This window comes from Artemia franciscana, chromosome 5, assembly GCF_032884065.1.
Source record: "Artemia franciscana chromosome 5, ASM3288406v1, whole genome shotgun sequence".
Classification (NCBI taxonomy): domain Eukaryota; kingdom Metazoa; phylum Arthropoda; class Branchiopoda; order Anostraca; family Artemiidae; genus Artemia; species Artemia franciscana.
The window spans coordinates 29,286,580-29,304,213 of NC_088867.1; the positions used below are offsets into that span (position 1 = coordinate 29,286,580).

Consider the following 17,634-nt stretch of genomic DNA (forward strand, 5'->3'; position numbering starts at 1 on the left):
CTTGTTATTAGGTTCTTTAACTATGCTGAACAAAATGGCTATCTCAAAAGTTTGATCCGTTGACTTCAGGAAAAAACTGATCTTGGGAGGGGGCCTAGGTGCCCTCCTATTTTTTCGGTCACTTAAAAATGGCACTAAAACTTTTAATTTCCGTTAGAACGAGCCGTCTCGCGACATTCTAGAACCACTAGGTCGATAGGATTACCCCTGGGAAAAAAAAGAAAACAAATAAACACGCACGCGTGATCGGTCTTCTGGCAAAAAATACTAAATTCCACATTCTTATAGATAAAAGCTTGAAACTTCTACAATAGGGTTCTCTGATAGGCTGAATGCGATGATGTGATTTTCGTAAAGATTCTATGACTTTTAGGGGGTGTCTCTTCCTATTTTCCAAAATAAGGCAAATTTTCTCAGGCTCGTAACTTTTGATGGGTAAGACTAAATTTGATTAAACTTACATATTTAAAATCATCATAAAAATCCGATTATTTAAATTTTTTGAGTTTCATTTACTATTGAGCCGGGTCACTCCTTACTACACTTCGTTACCAGGAACTGTTTGATAGTCATTTCTTTTACAGAAAAATGTGTATATTTCAAATGTATTTTAAGAAAACGAACAAAAAACTTAAAAATTGGATTTTCTACTACCCATTAATGAAGATGGATTCCATAAAAATAAATGGTCGAAAACATCTGACACTGTGAAAGTTCTTGAAACACTGTCGGGCACAATACTACTTTACATTTTCGAATGTGAATCTTATTTCATTAAAGCATTTCTCGTCCTGTCATTGAGAACAAGCTTTTGTGAGACTTAGCAAGTCCCTAGTAACACACCCAATCTGGCCAAATAGCGTTGGAGGCACTAATGACATCCTTTGCTTCACACAGCCGTTTCTAGAGGGCTAATTAGGGCTGATCTTCATCTGTACCCAAATTTTTTCCATAGCTACCACTCCAGACAAAGGTGTACCGAAAGGGAGGTTTATCTGTAGAATCTTACAAAATCAAGGAAGCAGTGAAAGAGGTATAAATACTAATGCTTCCTCCAAAGAAATATCTAATGAGTGAAGCCATCAAACCTATCAAATCTATGCCTCGCGTACATTTTTTTAGATCCTTTCGCTGCAAGTGGTTTTCCAACAGCCACGTTAAAAGTTTACTCAGTGCGTTATCTCTAAATATTATCAGTTGGGGCGAAGACCTACTCACCAAATGAATAAAAGCTGAAGAAGTTGTCATCTTTACAGTGCGAAACGGCAAATCTTTTAGAAGAGACAGTAAACAACAAGATTCCTTGCTACTCATGTCATCTGGTAGTAATACTCAATATATTAAGTAAATATTTCAAATCACCAGCTGAGGTTTCTCACAATTTCATAATTTGTTTCCCAGGAAAGGACAATTCTGTAAAGTTAGCTTTATTATCAAGGCGGGAGGGGCCTTTAACCCCCTTTCCCTGAAATATCCCAAAATAGACAATACTACTTGAATTTATAATATTTTTACATTATTTATCTGTTCCTTTGTACTTGAATTTTTTTTTTGCTTCCTTAGAATGTTTCATCTTCAGTTGAGAAAAAAACATGGAAAAGAGAAGATAAAGCAAATATAGAAATAAAAATTAACATTCGCAAAATTCACCAAATGAAAATATAGAGAAAAAAAAACCGGCATAATATTTACACAAGTGGATATTAACATAACTTTGAATCAGTGCTGACACTTACTTGAAGTACTTTTACTTGAAGTCCTACTTAAGTAAAATTTTCCATTACTTGTACTTGTACTTAAGTAAAAACTCTAGGGTGTACTTATTGCTTGATACTTAAGTAAGATTACGAAATATTTATTACTTAAGATACTGTTAATGTACTTCTTTTTCAAATACTTTACCTTTGACACAAGAATTTTGTGTGTGTGTGCTTTGGCAATGTACAAAAAGACATCATCTTTAGATTTAAAGTAAACTCAGATATAGCTCCATACCCTATTTTCGGATGTGAAATAAGGTATTTGTTTTTGACGAAAAAAAATTATATGATCAACACTTGGTTTAATTTTGTTTAAAAGTTATATAATAAAAAGTTGAAATTATTTCACAGTTCACTGGTCGACAGTGAGCTAAAAATCCATTGTTTTGTGCTAATACTGTAGTCCATTTTGGCTTGTATTTCTGACATTAGTGTTTAAGTTTTGTCATCTTCTTGACTGTACTAGATTTCTACCATTTCATCATCTTCAGGACCATATTACTGGTAAAACTACTGAAGCTATGAATCTTTGCCCATCTAAATGTTGTCTGCAATAAACAAGTCTAGGATCCACTGCAATCCACTGCAGTGGTATTTTGCCAAGCTGGATCCACTGCAGTGGTATTTTGTCAAATTCATTCCAGCAAATTCAGGTATTCAGACGAATCTGACTTCAGATTTGTCACTCCATTCATAAGTTTTAGGCCCTACTAAATTAAAGGAAAACTCAACTTTCTTAAAACTTGAAACACTCTCCCCCTCGCTCTATTTAAGGCAGGGTTTGTGATACCAAAACTTGATATGAGCCCTGATCTTAGGCATCTTTGGTTTATTTTTCACTCAGATCCGTTGCTCCATTTGCAAGTTATACTAATTTAAACAGAAAACTTAATTTTTTTCAGTAATTCGAACCCACTCCCACTTGTTATATTTGAGCTAGGGTCTTTATCACAAAACTTGATATGTGTCATGGTCTTAGGCCTCTTTGGTTCAATTTTCATTCAGATCCATCACTCCATTCGCAAGTTACTCTGAGTTAAACGAGAAACTGTTTATAGCAGGTAAAGCCCTCTCCCCCCTGTTCTATTTGAGCTAGGGTCTTCTTCTTTCAACTTGATGTGTCTCAAGATCCTTGGCACCAAATCTGGCCATCCAAATTTTCATCCAAATCTGACCAGCAGTTCTCCCCCTATACTTGATTACACAGACGGAGGGACAGACAGACAGACAGATTTTGCAACGTCTTAGGTAGTCATATTGGCTCATTGGATCCAAAAAAAGGAAAAGAATAGCATATCATTATCCAGGCATCATCACCTATTTGGATAGTGGAAAATATCCATCAAGACAGGTTTTTGAGATCTGTCTGTCTGTCCACCCGTCTGTGCAATCGAGTATATGGGGGAAAATCGCCAGTCAGATTTGTATTAAAATTGAACTATTTGGATTAAAATTGAGCTTAATTAGGGCAAGGGGGCTTTAAGTGTAAACAAAAATTTGAGTTTTTCATTGAATTCAGTGTAACTTAAAAATGGAGAGATGAATTTCGATGAGAATTGAATAAACATGCCTAAGAGTATGATATGCATTGAGTTCTGGGATGGAGACCCAAGCTTAATTAGGGCGAGGAGAAGGGGGCTTTAAGTGCTAAGAAAGTTGAGTTTTTTGTTTAACTCAGTTTAACTTGCGAATGAAGTAATGGATCTCAATGAAAGTCAAGCTAAAGATGCCAAAACCATAAGACGCATAATGTTTGGAGATGAAGACTCTTGCTTAATTAGGGGGAGGGGCATATAATTCAGTGTAACTTGCGAGTGGAGTGACGGATCTCAATGAAGATTGAACTAATGATACCTAAGACCATGACAGGCATCAAATTTTTATATGAAAACCCTAGCTCAAATAGAACCAGGTGAAGTGGGTTTTGAGTGTTGAAAGAAGTCAAGCTTTTTGTTTAATTTAGTATAACCTGCAAATGGAGTAACGGATCCAAATGAAAGCTAGACCAAAGATGACTAGGATCAGGGCTCATATCGAGCTCTGACGTCACAGACCCTATCTCAAATAGGGTGAGGGGGTTTCAAGTTTTCAGAAAGTCGAGTTTTCCTTCAATTTAGAAGGACCTATAACTACTTCCACCCATGGCTTGCCCAAAGCCTGGAAATAACCCTTTTCCAAAATAAGCCATACTGAAGCCAACCTTCAACCAAATATTCAATCCCTAGAGAAAAATTACTTTGTATGGCACTTGGTATTTACCAAGTGATGTATAGTGATCGCAAATTCTGTCGGTCCCGGTTTTGCTAGTTTAGGCACTTCCAGATAAGCTAGGACGATGAAACGTGGCAAGCACATAAGGGACCCAGACCATATTAAATTACAAATAGTTGTTTCCCCGATTTGACTATCTGGGGGGAGTGGGGGGACGGTTAATTCGGAAAAATTAGAAAAAATGAAGTATTTTTAACTTACGAACAGGTGATCAGATTTTAATTAAATTTGATATTTAGAAGAATATAACTCAGAGCTCTTATTTTAAATTCGGACTGGATCAGGTGACGTTGGGGGGATTTGGAGGGGGAAACCTAAAATCTTGGAAAATTCTTAGAATGGAGGGATCGGGATGAAACTTAGTGGGAAAAATAAGCACAAGTCCTAAATACGTAATTGACATAACCAGAACGGATTCAATCTCTTTTGGGGAGTTGGGGGGAGGGCTAATTCTGAAAAATTAGAAAAAAACGTGGTATTTTTAACTTACAAAGGAGTGATCAGATCTTGAATTCCATTAGATAAAATTTCATATTTAGAAGAACTTCGTAACTCAGATCTAATGTTTTAAATCCCGACCAGATCCAGTGTCATTGAGTGGAGAGATCAGGATGAAACTTGTTGGGAAGAATAAGCACAAGTCCTAGATATGTGACTGACATAACCAAAACGAATTCGCTCTCTTTGGGGAGGTTGGAGGGGGTGTTAATTTGAAAAATTTACAAAAATTGAGGTATTTTTAACTTAACAAGAGCGGGTGACCGTTCGTGAGGTAATTTTGAATTTGATATTTAGAAGGAACTCATGTATCATAGCTGTTATTTTAAACCCAGACCAATTCTGGTGACATTGGGGGAAAGTTGGAGGGGGAACCGGAAATCTTGGAAAATGCTTAGAGTGGAGAGATCGGGATGAAACTTGGTGGGTAAAATAAGCAGATATCGTGGATATCCGTATTGACTAAACCCAATGTCCAGTCCGGATTGACGAAAACGGACTGGATCCACTCTCTTTGGTGAGTTGGGGGGGTGGTCCAGTGCTTTGGCGAGTTTGGTGCTTCTGGACGTGCTAGGACGATGAAAATTGGTAGGTGTGCCAGGGACCTGCACAAATTGACTTGATAAAGTTGTTTTCCCCGATACGAACATCTGGGGGGGACTGAAGGGAGAGGAAATATTATAAAATATTAGGTATGTTTAACTTGCGAGCGGGTGATCAGATCTTAATGAATTTTGATATTTAAAAAGACCTTGTGTCTCATAGCTCTTATTTGAAATCCCGATCGTCATTAAGCCTCTGATTTTACTTTTAAATTAATCTATTGATTCTTATAATTTTGCTAGAGCTCATGCCATGCCATATGAGCTCTTGGCTCTTCCGACCTCGTCACAAGTGCAATATGAGCTCTTACCTCTTGTTTTATTCCTTTTTTCTCGGGAGATTTCTGACTTAGTCCCATGGTTTTGCCACTTCATGGTGTGAAAATACTGCTAGAAATAGATCAATCTGAATCAGCGGGATTGCTGCAGGCCCGTGAGTTTATATAATATATGTTTGTAGGGAGTTTTGCCGACGATCTGAATTGACTACACAGCCTGTGGCTTGCTTGAATGAAAACCAGCCAAAGGATATAGATTCCATACATTTTCATAGCGCGTCTGAAATTTAACTTGAAAACTTGATGCAGTTTCCTTGTAAAGGTACCGAGGGCGAGACATGTCATCAAAGTGTGAATCAAGACTTCATTTTCATACTATTCTTTTCTTTCAGCATGCTGACAGCCAGCGACCTTCAGCTAGCTGACAAAAGTATGGATTTTTGCAGCTTCGTTTTATTGAGCTTTGATTTCTCTTATTAGAAAAGTCTGCAACTGATTCACTTGACTCCTTACTTTTGCTCTGTTACCTTTTATCTGTTTCAAAGCCAATCCAAAGTTTATTTTTCTATTTTCAATATTGTTTCCACCATTCCGACATGTTTCAGAATGACCCTGTATTTTTTCAAATGTGCCAGATTTGACTGAACACTAATCGCCAGAAGTTCAACTCTATGTGCACTGTGTTAATCCTGTCATGTGATCTGTCTGATCCAATCAGGAGTTTTTTGACTGCACTTAATTGTTTTGATAGTCTTTTCCTTTCAAGCCCTTGTGTTGAAAATTGGTTCAGAGTATTTTTTGGACTTCGTTGGGTGTGTACCAGCCCAACAAGGGAAAACAATATTTTCAGTATTTTTTCATCATTCCCACGTGTTTCAGAATAACCCTGTATTTTTTCAAACGTGGCAGATTTGATTGAACATTAATCACCAGAAGTTCAACTCTACATGCACTGTGCTAATCCTGTCATGTGATCTGTCTGATCCAATCAGGAGTTTTTTGACTGCACTTAGTTGTTTTGATAGTCTTTTCCTTTCAAGCCGTTGTGTTGAAATTTGGTTAAGATTTTTTTTTAACTTCATTGGGTGTGTACCAGCCAAACAAGGAAAATGGTTAAAAATGTTAAAACGGAAATTCTGGTTCTTGATTAAAATTTCCAAGAGAGGAATGACAGGGGACGTTTTATAGGCAAGGAAAAGGGCTAAGAGGCCTTCAGAATGGCTTTAACAAAAAGGTAGCATGGGCTTGATATTAGAATATATATATATATATATATATATATATATATATATATATATATATATATATATATATATATATATATATATATATATATATATATATATATATATATATATATATATATATATATATAAGGGCTTTTTCTCCTCAACGCCCCGCTCTTTACGCTAATGTTTTTTACTGTTTTAAAATGTAGAGTTAAGAGAAAGAGTCAAACTTTAGCGTAAAGAGCGGGGCGTTGAGGAGGAAAAGCCCCTTTCATATACGGAGTAATTTCTGTTCGTCTTAAGCTTTAATGTCGCTCCTTACTTTCATTTAAAAAAACTCGTTTTGTTTTTGTTTAATTTCTGGGCGTCTTTGAATTAATGCATGGTTTGATCTTGGTTCTCCACACATAAATAATTAAAACGAAATTTGCATATTAATTTTGTGGGGCTAAATGGCTTTTTCACAGTTTTAATCGGAAGATTTTGAGAAAAAAGGAGCGAGGGAGGAGACCTAGTTGCCCTCCTATTTTTTGATTACTTAAAAAGGCAACTATAACTTTTAACTTTTAACGAACGTTTTCATAAGTAAAAAATATACGTAACTTACGAATTAAATTACGTAGCGAACTTCAATATTCGTATGTTTTTATTGCGTATATGAGGGGGCTCACCCATCGTCGATACCTCGCTCTTGATATTAAAGCTTAAATTTTGTCAAATTTAAATTTAAATTGACTGCGGGGGAATAAGTCGTTCCCAAAGACATAGTTATTGGGTTTTTCGACTGTGGTGAATAAAATGACTATCTCAGAATTTGGATCCGGTGGATTTGGGGGAAAATGACCGTGGGAGGGGGCCTAGGTGCCCTCCAATTTTTTGGTCACTTAAACAGGGTATTAGAAATTATCTTTTCCGTTAGAATGAGCCCTTTTGCGACATTATGGGACCACTGAGTCGATACGATCACCCCTGGGAAAAAAACAAATAAACACGCATCCGTGATTTGTCTTCTGGCCAAAAATGTGAAATTCCACGTTTTTATAGATTGGGGCTTGAAACTTCCACAACAAGGTTCTCTGATACGCTGAATCTGATGTGTGATTTTTGTTAAGATCGTATGACTTTTAGGGGGTGTTTCCCCCTATTTTCTAAAATGAGGCAAATTTTTTCAGGCTCGTAACTTTTGATGGGTAAGACTAATCTTGATGAAACTTGTATATTTAAAATCAACATTAAAATGCCATTCTTTTGATATAACTATTGGTATAAAAAAAGCTCGTTACCACGAACTGTTTAAAAATGTGGAATTTTGTGTTTTTTTTTGTCAGAAGGCAGATCACGGATGCGTGTTTATTTTTTTTTTTTTTTTTTTTTTTTTTTTTTCAGGGTTGATCGTATCGACCCAGTGGTCCCAGAATATTGCGAGAGGGTTCATTCTAACGGAAATGAAAAGTTCTAGTGCCCTTTTTAATTGACCAAAAAAATCGGAGAGCACCTAGGCCCCCGTCGCACGCTAATTATTTTCCCAAAGTCACCGGATCAAAATTCTGAGATAGCCATTTTATTCAGCGTAGTTGAAAATCCTTACAACTATGCCTTTTCGGATGACCTACTCCCCCACAGTCCCCGTGGGAGGGGCTACAAGTTACTAACACTGACCAGTGCTTACATATAGTAATGGTTATTGGGAAGTGTACAGACGTTTTCTGGGGCGTTTTCATTTCGTTGGGGGCAGGGGTTGAGAAGAGGGGGATATGTCAGGGGAACTTTTCATGGATGAATTTGTCATGGGGGAAGAAAATTTCCATGAAGTGAGCGCAGGATTTTCTAGCATTATTTAAAAAAAAAAAACAATGAAAAAATAAATATGACAAAGTTTTTCAACTGAAAGGAACGGAATATTCCTGTTATTATTTTTCTGTAAATATTAATTCTTGTAAATATTCCAGAATAATTTCTGTTAAAAGGAACAGAAATTATTACGCATATGAGGGGCTCTCTTCCTCCTAATACCTCGCTCTTTACGCTAAAGTATTTTTAGAAATTTCAACTATTTATTCTACAGCTATTGTTATTCAGGGGTCATTCATAAGAAACTGGGACAAAATTTAAGCTTTAGCGTGAAGAGTGAGGTACTGACGAGGGGGTGAACCCCCTCATATATGTAATAAAAATACGAGAATACAGAAGTTTCTTTACGTAAGCTAATTTTTAAGTTGCGTATATCTTTAACTAATAAAATTTATTTTTACTAATAATTTTACTACTAAAAACATTCATAAAAAAATAAAAGTTCTAGTTGCCTTTTTAAGTAACCAAAAAATCGGAGGGCAACTAGACCTCCATCCGCGCTTCTTTTTTTTCCTCAAGATCATTCGATCAAAACTATGAGAAAACCATTTAGCCAAAAAAAAATAAATACGCAAATTTCGTTTTAATTATTCATCTGCGGAGAGCATAAATCAAAACATGCATTGATTCGAAAACGTTCAGAAATTAAATTAAATAAAAACAAGTGTTTTTTAACTTAAAGTAAGGAGTGACATTAAAACATAAAACGAACAGAAATTACTTCAAAATGAAAGGGGCTGCTTCCTCATCAGTGCCCCGCTCTTCACGCTAAAGTCCGACTCTTTCTCTTAACTCTATTTTCAAAACAGTAAAAAACTTCAGCGTAAAGAGCGGGGCGTTCACGAGGAAGCAGTCCCTTTTATATACGAAGTAATTTCTGTTCGTTTTAAGTTTTAATGTCACTCCTTACTTTCAGTTATTTTTTTATTCAATTCAATTCGTAAGAAAACTTTGGTTTTCTGAGAACCCTCGAAGAAAGCTTTCAACTAAGTTTGGTGTTTAGTTTCGAATTAATCAACTGAGGTATTTTAATTAGCCTATTCCTAGGAAAAAAGTGGAAAAAACAATAAATTTTCAAATGCACTCTGTGCATGCCGTCCCAGTTTTATATACATGGGCATTTTGTATTTGAGAATGATAGTGCTCTTTTGCTCATTTTCTCTTCTCCCTTGGTCGGTAACCAAGCTTTGCAAGACGCAGCCAAATATATTACTATTCCTCGGCTGAAGCATCTCAAAGGAAGGAAAGCTGTCTATCAAAACCTCTCACAAGACTTTATAATTGGTACTATTTGAAGTTTTGACATTTGACGGTCTCTAGAGAATTAAAAGACAGAAGACTAACCTAACTTCAATTTTGAAGCTCGATGTTTTCAAGTTCACTTAATCACGGCCTTAAGTACATATTTCAAGTCACCAGCTGAGGTTTTCCAGATTTTCATAATTTATTTCCTCAGAAAAGGAACATTCTACAACGTTTAATTTATCAATCATAAGGTGGTTACAAATGGTAGGGGTATTTGTTCCCCTACCCTTGAAATATTCAAAAACATACAATACTACTTTAATTTAAAAATTATTTACTTAATCTATTTGTTGTTTTTTTTTGCATTTTAATCTTCCTTTTGCTTCCTTAGACTGTATACATTTGCCTGAAATATATTTATGTGAAGGCATTTTGTTCCAACTGAGAAAAAAAAAACACGGAAAAGAAAAGATAAAGCAAACATGAAAAAAAATTTATTGTGCAAAACAATAATCATGGGAGGGGCATTTGTTCCTCTACCCTTGAAATATTTTAAAATATACACTACTACGTTAATTTATAAAGTCTTCACATAATCTATTTGTTCTTTTTTTCTGTTTTTTTTTTTTTTTTGCATTTTAATCTTCCTTTTACTTCCTTAGACTCATTTACCTGAAATAAATTTATGTGCAGGCATTTTATTCAAACTGATAAAAAACACGGAAAAGATAAGATAAAGCAAACATTAAAATAAAAATTTACTGTACAAAACAATAATCATGGGAGGGATATTTGTTCCCCTACCCTTGAAATATTCAAAAATATACAATACTACTTTAATTTATAAAGTCTTTACATAACCTATTTGTTGTTGTTTTTTTTTGCATTCTAATCTTCCTTTTGCTTCCTTAGACTGTACCCATTTGCCTGAAATAAGTTAATATGCAGGCATTTTATTCCAACTGAGAAAGAAACACGGAAAAGAGAAGATAAAGCAAACATGAAAATAAAAATTTACTGTATAAAATAATAATCATACCAGTCGTTGGTAAAAAAAAAGCAACAAGAAATAGTTAGGGCAAAAATAGAAAAACATGAAAATGTGACAAGTAAAGACCAGAAGAAATGCTATCTTAAAGGTGGCTCAATTTTAAAAACCAGCCAAAAATCATTCAAAAATTCACTTGTAATTGAACTATACTTATTGTTTTATTTAATTCAACCTTACTAAAATTAAGAATAGACTTATTTTAATAGAAAAAAAAAAAACAGATAGGTTATCACAAAAGGTCAATTAGAGTAATGCCGAATAGGAGATTAATTGCGTTATACCAAAGCTCATTAAAAATTCATTGTTCAAAGACTAAAGGTTTTTAATCTCTATTTTTCTTTACACCTGTGTTGATTCTATTTCGTTCATACCAGTTTCATATTAATATTTGCTTTGCGTTTTTTCCTCTACAATTTGTCCTTTCAGATTTTTATCTCTTTCAGTTTGCGTTTCAATTTTTCCGTTTTCTTAGGTATTATTTGAAATCTCATCAATTTTCTTTTTTTTTTTAATCCCTTTTTTTTCTATTCTGCTCACTGACAGAAAAAAATTCTTGGTTTGTCTGGTTACTCGGAGACTATGCCTAACCAGTAGGGCTTCAGAGCCCATTTATCTATCTAAAACGAAAAATTGTAATTACTACTTTAAAGTTAACTGTTAAATCAATAAAGATTGAAAGAAAATTCTGGAATTTTCCCTGAACATGAAGACAATCCCCCCTCCTTCCCTGTTGATCAACAATAAATAAACAGTACAAAATTTATAACGACACATTAAAATTTTGAAAGGCTATCATAGTACATTTAAACATTTCACATTATTAAACATTATTCAACATAGTAAAACTTTTCTACCATTTTCACTTGCAAGTAAGGAAGTTCATTTTCGAATTAAAATCAAGTTGATGGACTGTGATGAAAAAGTTAAGAGCCATGGCTTATTGAAAAAAGGCCAAGGGAGATAGTCTGAATGAGATTCAAAGCTCGCATTAAACATTAAACTTCTTAATTAAAATAACCGCCTCTAAAATATTATAAAAATAGTGAGGAAGCTTCTCTTTATCTTTAGAAAAGTTCTTTCTTTTTAAGTTCTCTAAGAACGCTAAATTAGACTGAGCACCTTTTACCATATACTGATTGAGCTCAATTCAGAATAATTATAAGGGCAAGAGTCTAGGGATAGCTTAGGTTATCCTAGGAATTTGAGTCAGCTTAAAACACAAAATTGAAAAAAATTTGTCGCTTCAAAAGCAGATTTTTTTTCAATTTATGTGAATGCTGTTTACGACGCATAACACCTGCTCCTGTAAATAGAAGTTTCTCTTTGATGTCATGAAACAAAATTTACATGTGCACATAATGTCAAAGTAGAAGGAGACTTACTTCTTTGTTGGTCAGGCAAAAAAGAAGGGCGATGATAAATCCTTGAAAAGAGACAAATAGGTGGGAAATGAGTGCCCACAGCCCAAATTCGACCCAGTTTCTGTTCAATGAAGGAGGCCCAATCATTATGACTATGTAGGGAATTCCAAGCAGTGGGAGTAATATAAAAGCTGCTTTCGTCGCCTTTCTGAAAGTTAAAAAAAGTAAAGAAACTATAGAAAAATAAGTTTGAATATAGTTCGAAAGGTGAATAAATTAGTGTAGAAATTGAAATCTTAAAAATTTCGGTATGATTTCCATTTGCATCTAGTAATTTTTTGTGCTTGATTTATTGCATTTGGCAGCCCTCTCATTAGAATTCCTATATGGACATTTGCTAACGTGTCCGTGAATTGGTGATTAAAAATTGCTTATATTAATTTGTTAAATTTACTTCTATTAAAAGGTTTATGGAATAATTTCTTGATAATCCTTTTTTATCGGAGTGATCGAAACGCAGAGAAATAACGTGGAATACGCGAGGTGATTTCTGCAATCCCAGGAGAAAAGGCCTCAGTTTTCAAAAATAGCCCATCTAATATAAAAGCTATATAACAAGATCTAGTATTCATCGTAATAGTTTTGCACAAGAACAGAGTAGTGTTTCTTCATTGACTTTTTCCCCGGAAAACATTATATAGTACATTATAAGGAGTAGGAGCAGGTTAACAAAGGGCTGATCAATGAGCTTCCCCAACAATGAGAAACCAACAATGCCAACGGTGCTCCCAAAGGCCCTATATAACATTGAATCAGAATTTTAAGATAAAGTAGATTTGCCTCCAGGATGACATGATAAGTGCAGCTCAATTGTAGAAAGAAAAATATGCAAATTACCCATAAAAAGAAAGACTTTTTTGCGTATTCTGAAGTCAACACAATTTCTTAGAATTATGAAAAAGGTGACGTCTTCCATGTATCATTTTTGTGGTTGTTTTTTTACCACTTTGCACAAAATGCATGGTTACAGTAACTTGCAAGGGGGAAATTTTGGGTCTAAACTTGGAAGTTCTATGGCTGCTTTTGAGTTTCAAAACTAGTCAAAGGGTGATTTATTTCTCTGAAGTCTATTCTTGCCCCTGGCTGGCCCGCCTTGCAATTGATTCAAAAGCTGCCATTTCTCGGAGGATTTCTCAGTTCAACTGTCATCCTTCAAAATGATCCTGTGTCATTATTTGATCAGTCTGTATTGACAATTGGAAATTTAACAATTTAAATTAAGCTTGACTAAAAAAAAAAACATTATGTTCGAACCCCTCCTGTCATCACAGTACAATTATGTACATTGTTTTGTGACTTTCTGATTCAGTAAATAATTAGTCAGGTCTGCCACCCCTAGTAACTTATCACTATTTTAGCGATTTTTTGCTTTTTTTAGATATTATCTGTAATTACAGGAATACCATAAATATTCAAACGAGATAGACATTTTTTCGTAGGACCCATTCTTTTGATTCCAGCTTCCTCTACAATGCTTCTACTAACAACTCACTTCAGAACTAAGCAGCCAGAGAGTAACAGGGCGCACGCTTCACCTTCACCCCAATCTATTTGAAGCTTGAAAATTCTTCCAATTTCACACAGTTCGCATTTTCTTTACATCCTTTCTTATTACTTCTCCCAAGCCCATTTGTATACAACCTGATGTTTTGTTCGGCCCCAAGGGGTTACCCAGAAATAAACTCTTTGGAAATATTTCATCTTTCATCCGCAAACCATGGCCCACCCACAATAAAGATTCCTTGATTATAGTCCTAAAGGGGGTGAGGGGATCTAACCGTATTTTTTGTGCAACAAATAGTTCAATATATTTTGCGGTTATTCAAACAAGTACCTAAGACTGTCCTTAGACAATTCTTTGGGAAACATTTAACAAATTTTCCTCGGTCTTTCAAAGGAACCGTGTCTTAGAACCATATATGCCAACCGTCGTCATTTTAACTGCCAATATTATAATCTTTGTCCACAGACTTAACTTTCTATTCTACGTCTTTTCAAATGCAAAAAAAAAAAACTCTGTAGCTTGGCTATTCTAGTTTTTACATCTTCACTGTATTCACCGACCATACTAATCATACTACTCAAGTAAGTCAAGAATATCCCCTTGATCGATTTTCCTTTTACCAAACATTACCATTTCAGCTTCATATATTTCTAGGCTAGGTAACCTTGTCTTTCAAAAAACTAGCTGCCACTGCAACCCGGAAATAATTTTCATACCTACTTTTGCAACCTGAGCTCTCAAAATCTCAAAATTCAACCCATTTGTTAATGTTTTTATAAAGAACACTGAACATTAGTGGGGCTGATAACCCCATACCTTCTTCAAACCAGAACATAATTTGCACTTCACTGGAAAAAAAAATACATTTTAAATGTTTCCAATTTTTTTAATTTATTAAAAAAAAAACATTCTTGAGACTTCGAAAAATAAATATTAGTATATGTATATTAAACTGACTATTCACGGTCATTTTTATTTTTTGTTAAGTTCAAATTATGTTCAGAACGATTATTTGACTTTATTTCCACTATTTTAGTTTAATAGAGCTCTTTTCTTTTCTTTGAAAAACTTGTTTTGTGGAAAAAGTTTTTTAAATTTTCTCTTCGTTTTTATTGGCATAGTCTTTTTTGTGGAAAAGATTTTTTCACATACTCACGGTTTTTCTATAACACTCCATAGTTTGGCTTGCTATTTGTATGTTGGAGAAGCTTTATTCTTTCTATGCTCTTTGACAATTTGCACACACTTACACTCTTTTTATTTTTTTAAATTCTAAGAGCTGAAGTAGTAACAGTAATAGCAGTTTTGTCCTGTTGTGGCGCAGTGGATTTTACCTTAGATTGGTAATACGGGACCCAGAGATCAAATCACGCTGCAGGAATGCACTGCAGGGCCGACGCAGGGACCTTAGTAGTCAAGAAGCGTCGTTAATTCTTAAATAAATAATAAATAACAGTAATAGCTTTAGAAGTTTCTACTTAATAGTACCAGTCGTTCTCGATATATCGTCTGAGGTGTCTCATTGGTAACCATACCAACAGTTCCTTGATTTAGTTTTAAAGTATCTTATAGTTTTACGGCATAATGAGCTAACTACATAATTGTAGGAAGTTGACACTCACAATGTCCCTAGAGACATAGTTATTGGACTGTTCTACAATGTATAACAAAATGGCCATCTAAAATTTTTGACTGGATGTGCTTAGAAATGAATTGGCTTGGGAGGAGGGCTGTTGATCCTCAAGTCTCTTTTGACTCTTAAATGGAACCGAAACTTTTTTATTTATTTCAACATCCGCCTAAACATTGCCCGAAAGCTTCACATTAATACTCTTAGATTGTGTAGTAGTAATAGTCGTACTATCTTTAGTAACAGTACGCGCATAGCACCTTTGGTTACCTCTACATCCCCTTCAACACACGCAGAAAGTATAAACTTAATACAATGAATCGTTCCTGAAGCATTTCTGATATGTCCTCTTTCCAACCTGCTGGGGCATAGAGTGTTTCGATTAGTTCTCTGCAGCTTCAATATTTCCAACATTTTCCACCTCAACACCCTCAGTTTTAGTAGCAGCAGCAGTAGCAGTAGCAGTAGAATTAAAAGTAGTAGCCTTAACTTAAGTGGTAATAGTAGTATTAGAAAAAGTAATAACAATAGCAGCAGTAGTAGTAGTAGTATGAGTAGAAGCAGCAGCAACAGAATGGAATTATTTTCGTTGGGTTAGTTCAACAACCCCCACAAAAACCCTGCTAGTTTCAACTACACACACCAAACTGTTCCTAAAATATTGCTGTTACGCCCTTTTGACAACCTGCATACAGATGGCGTTTCGTGATCAATTTCACCCCCTCCCCCTAAAAAAACCTTTAGAATTCCACCTTCATGTATTTAGTCACCGTTATAAAGGTAGTCTTAGTAGTAGTATTTGCATTATTAGCGGTAGTTTTAATAGCAATAGCGGTAGCACTAGTAGCAGCAGCTGTATTAACGTATTGCCTTTAGGATTAGTTGCAATAGAATCTGTGTTGAAGCAGGAGTAGTAGTAATAAATATAGAAATGAGAGGAGTACTAGCAGTAGAGTGCACATATTGCTTTTTGGTCGATTACTTTCCCCTTTTAGCATTCTCTGAAAATTCCAACCTTCAGAGGATGAAATAACCAAATCAATCCTTGAGACTCGCTCTTTTGACAATGTGCAAGCACATAGCGTCTTTTGTTTTACTGCAAATTTTCCCTTAAAATTGTAAATAGAGTAGTGTGGTAGTATTAGTAGTAGTTGCAGCAGTAGTAATAGTTGTAGTCTTTTATTTTCCCTTTTTGATCCTCTTTTTGATCCTATTAATACTCCCTTTTTGATCCTCTTCCTTATCATTTCCTTAAAGTCGCAAATTAATGCAAACTGTCTTTAATGAGTTATGCCCTTTTGACAATCCGTATATATATATATATATATATATATATATATATATATATATATATATATATATATATATATATATATATATATATATATATATATATATATATATATATATATATATATATATATATATATATATATATATATCTTCCGACTTCCAATTAAATGACCCCCATCCGATCCAAAGTTTATGCGACCATTCGTTCCATAAAAGCATTATAGGCCCGGGGAATAACCTACAACCCTTTGCCCTGATTTCTGAACTCTAAGTAGTGTCCACCCTGAAGTCATGCTATATGCTCTTTGAAAAATTGTGATAAAATGCCTATCTCAAAATTTTGACTGGATACGTTTTGGGAAGAGAGGTTGTCAGACAGGGGGGGGGGAGAGCTAGTTATCCTTTATCACTTTTGACTCTTGAGAGGGAACTAGAATTTTAAATTTCTAATTTAGTGAACCGTCTTTAAACTTCACACAAACAACTCTTCCATGAAAAGGTTATATGCCCTCGGGGCGTAAGTTACAACCCTTGTCCCCAGGCTCTTGGGGTTTTCTCAACACCAAAGACCTTGTTATGTGATCTTTGGACCTTTTTGGACAAATGGATGTCTTAAAGTTTCTATAGGATGCATTCGGGAAATTAGATCGTAAGGGGGGGGGGAATAGTTGTCCTCCCATCACTTTGACTCTTAAAAAAGGCATCAGAATTTCTGATTTCCAATCCAAAGAGCCCTTCTGACGTTTACACGACCACCTTTTCCATGAAAATCTTATGTGCCTGTGCATTATATCTTACAACTTTTACCCTGAGGGATGTGGAGAAGAGGGTTCATCTTTAATGACATAATTGCTGGATCTTTCAACTACACTGAAGAAAATTGCTATCTCAAAATTTGAATTTAATGTATTTGGGGAAACGATGGGCGTGAGGGGGGTGCCCTCCAATCACTTTTGAATATTCAAAGGGCACTAGCCGTTTGAATTTCTAATCAAACGAGC

At 35.0% G+C, this 17,634-nt stretch overlaps 1 protein-coding gene across 3 annotated transcripts in view; it reads right to left on the minus strand.

The window, feature by feature from the left end:
* Positions 1–17,634, minus strand: part of LOC136027231 (PDF receptor-like) — a 214,135-nt gene that overhangs the window by 26,056 nt on the left and 170,445 nt on the right. For all 3 annotated transcript variants that reach the window (XM_065704286.1, XM_065704287.1, XM_065704288.1), the window contains exon 11: positions 12,168–12,354. In XM_065704286.1, the coding sequence (XP_065560358.1) occupies positions 12,168–12,354 (187 nt within the window). The remainder of the gene's footprint in view (positions 1–12,167; positions 12,355–17,634) is intronic.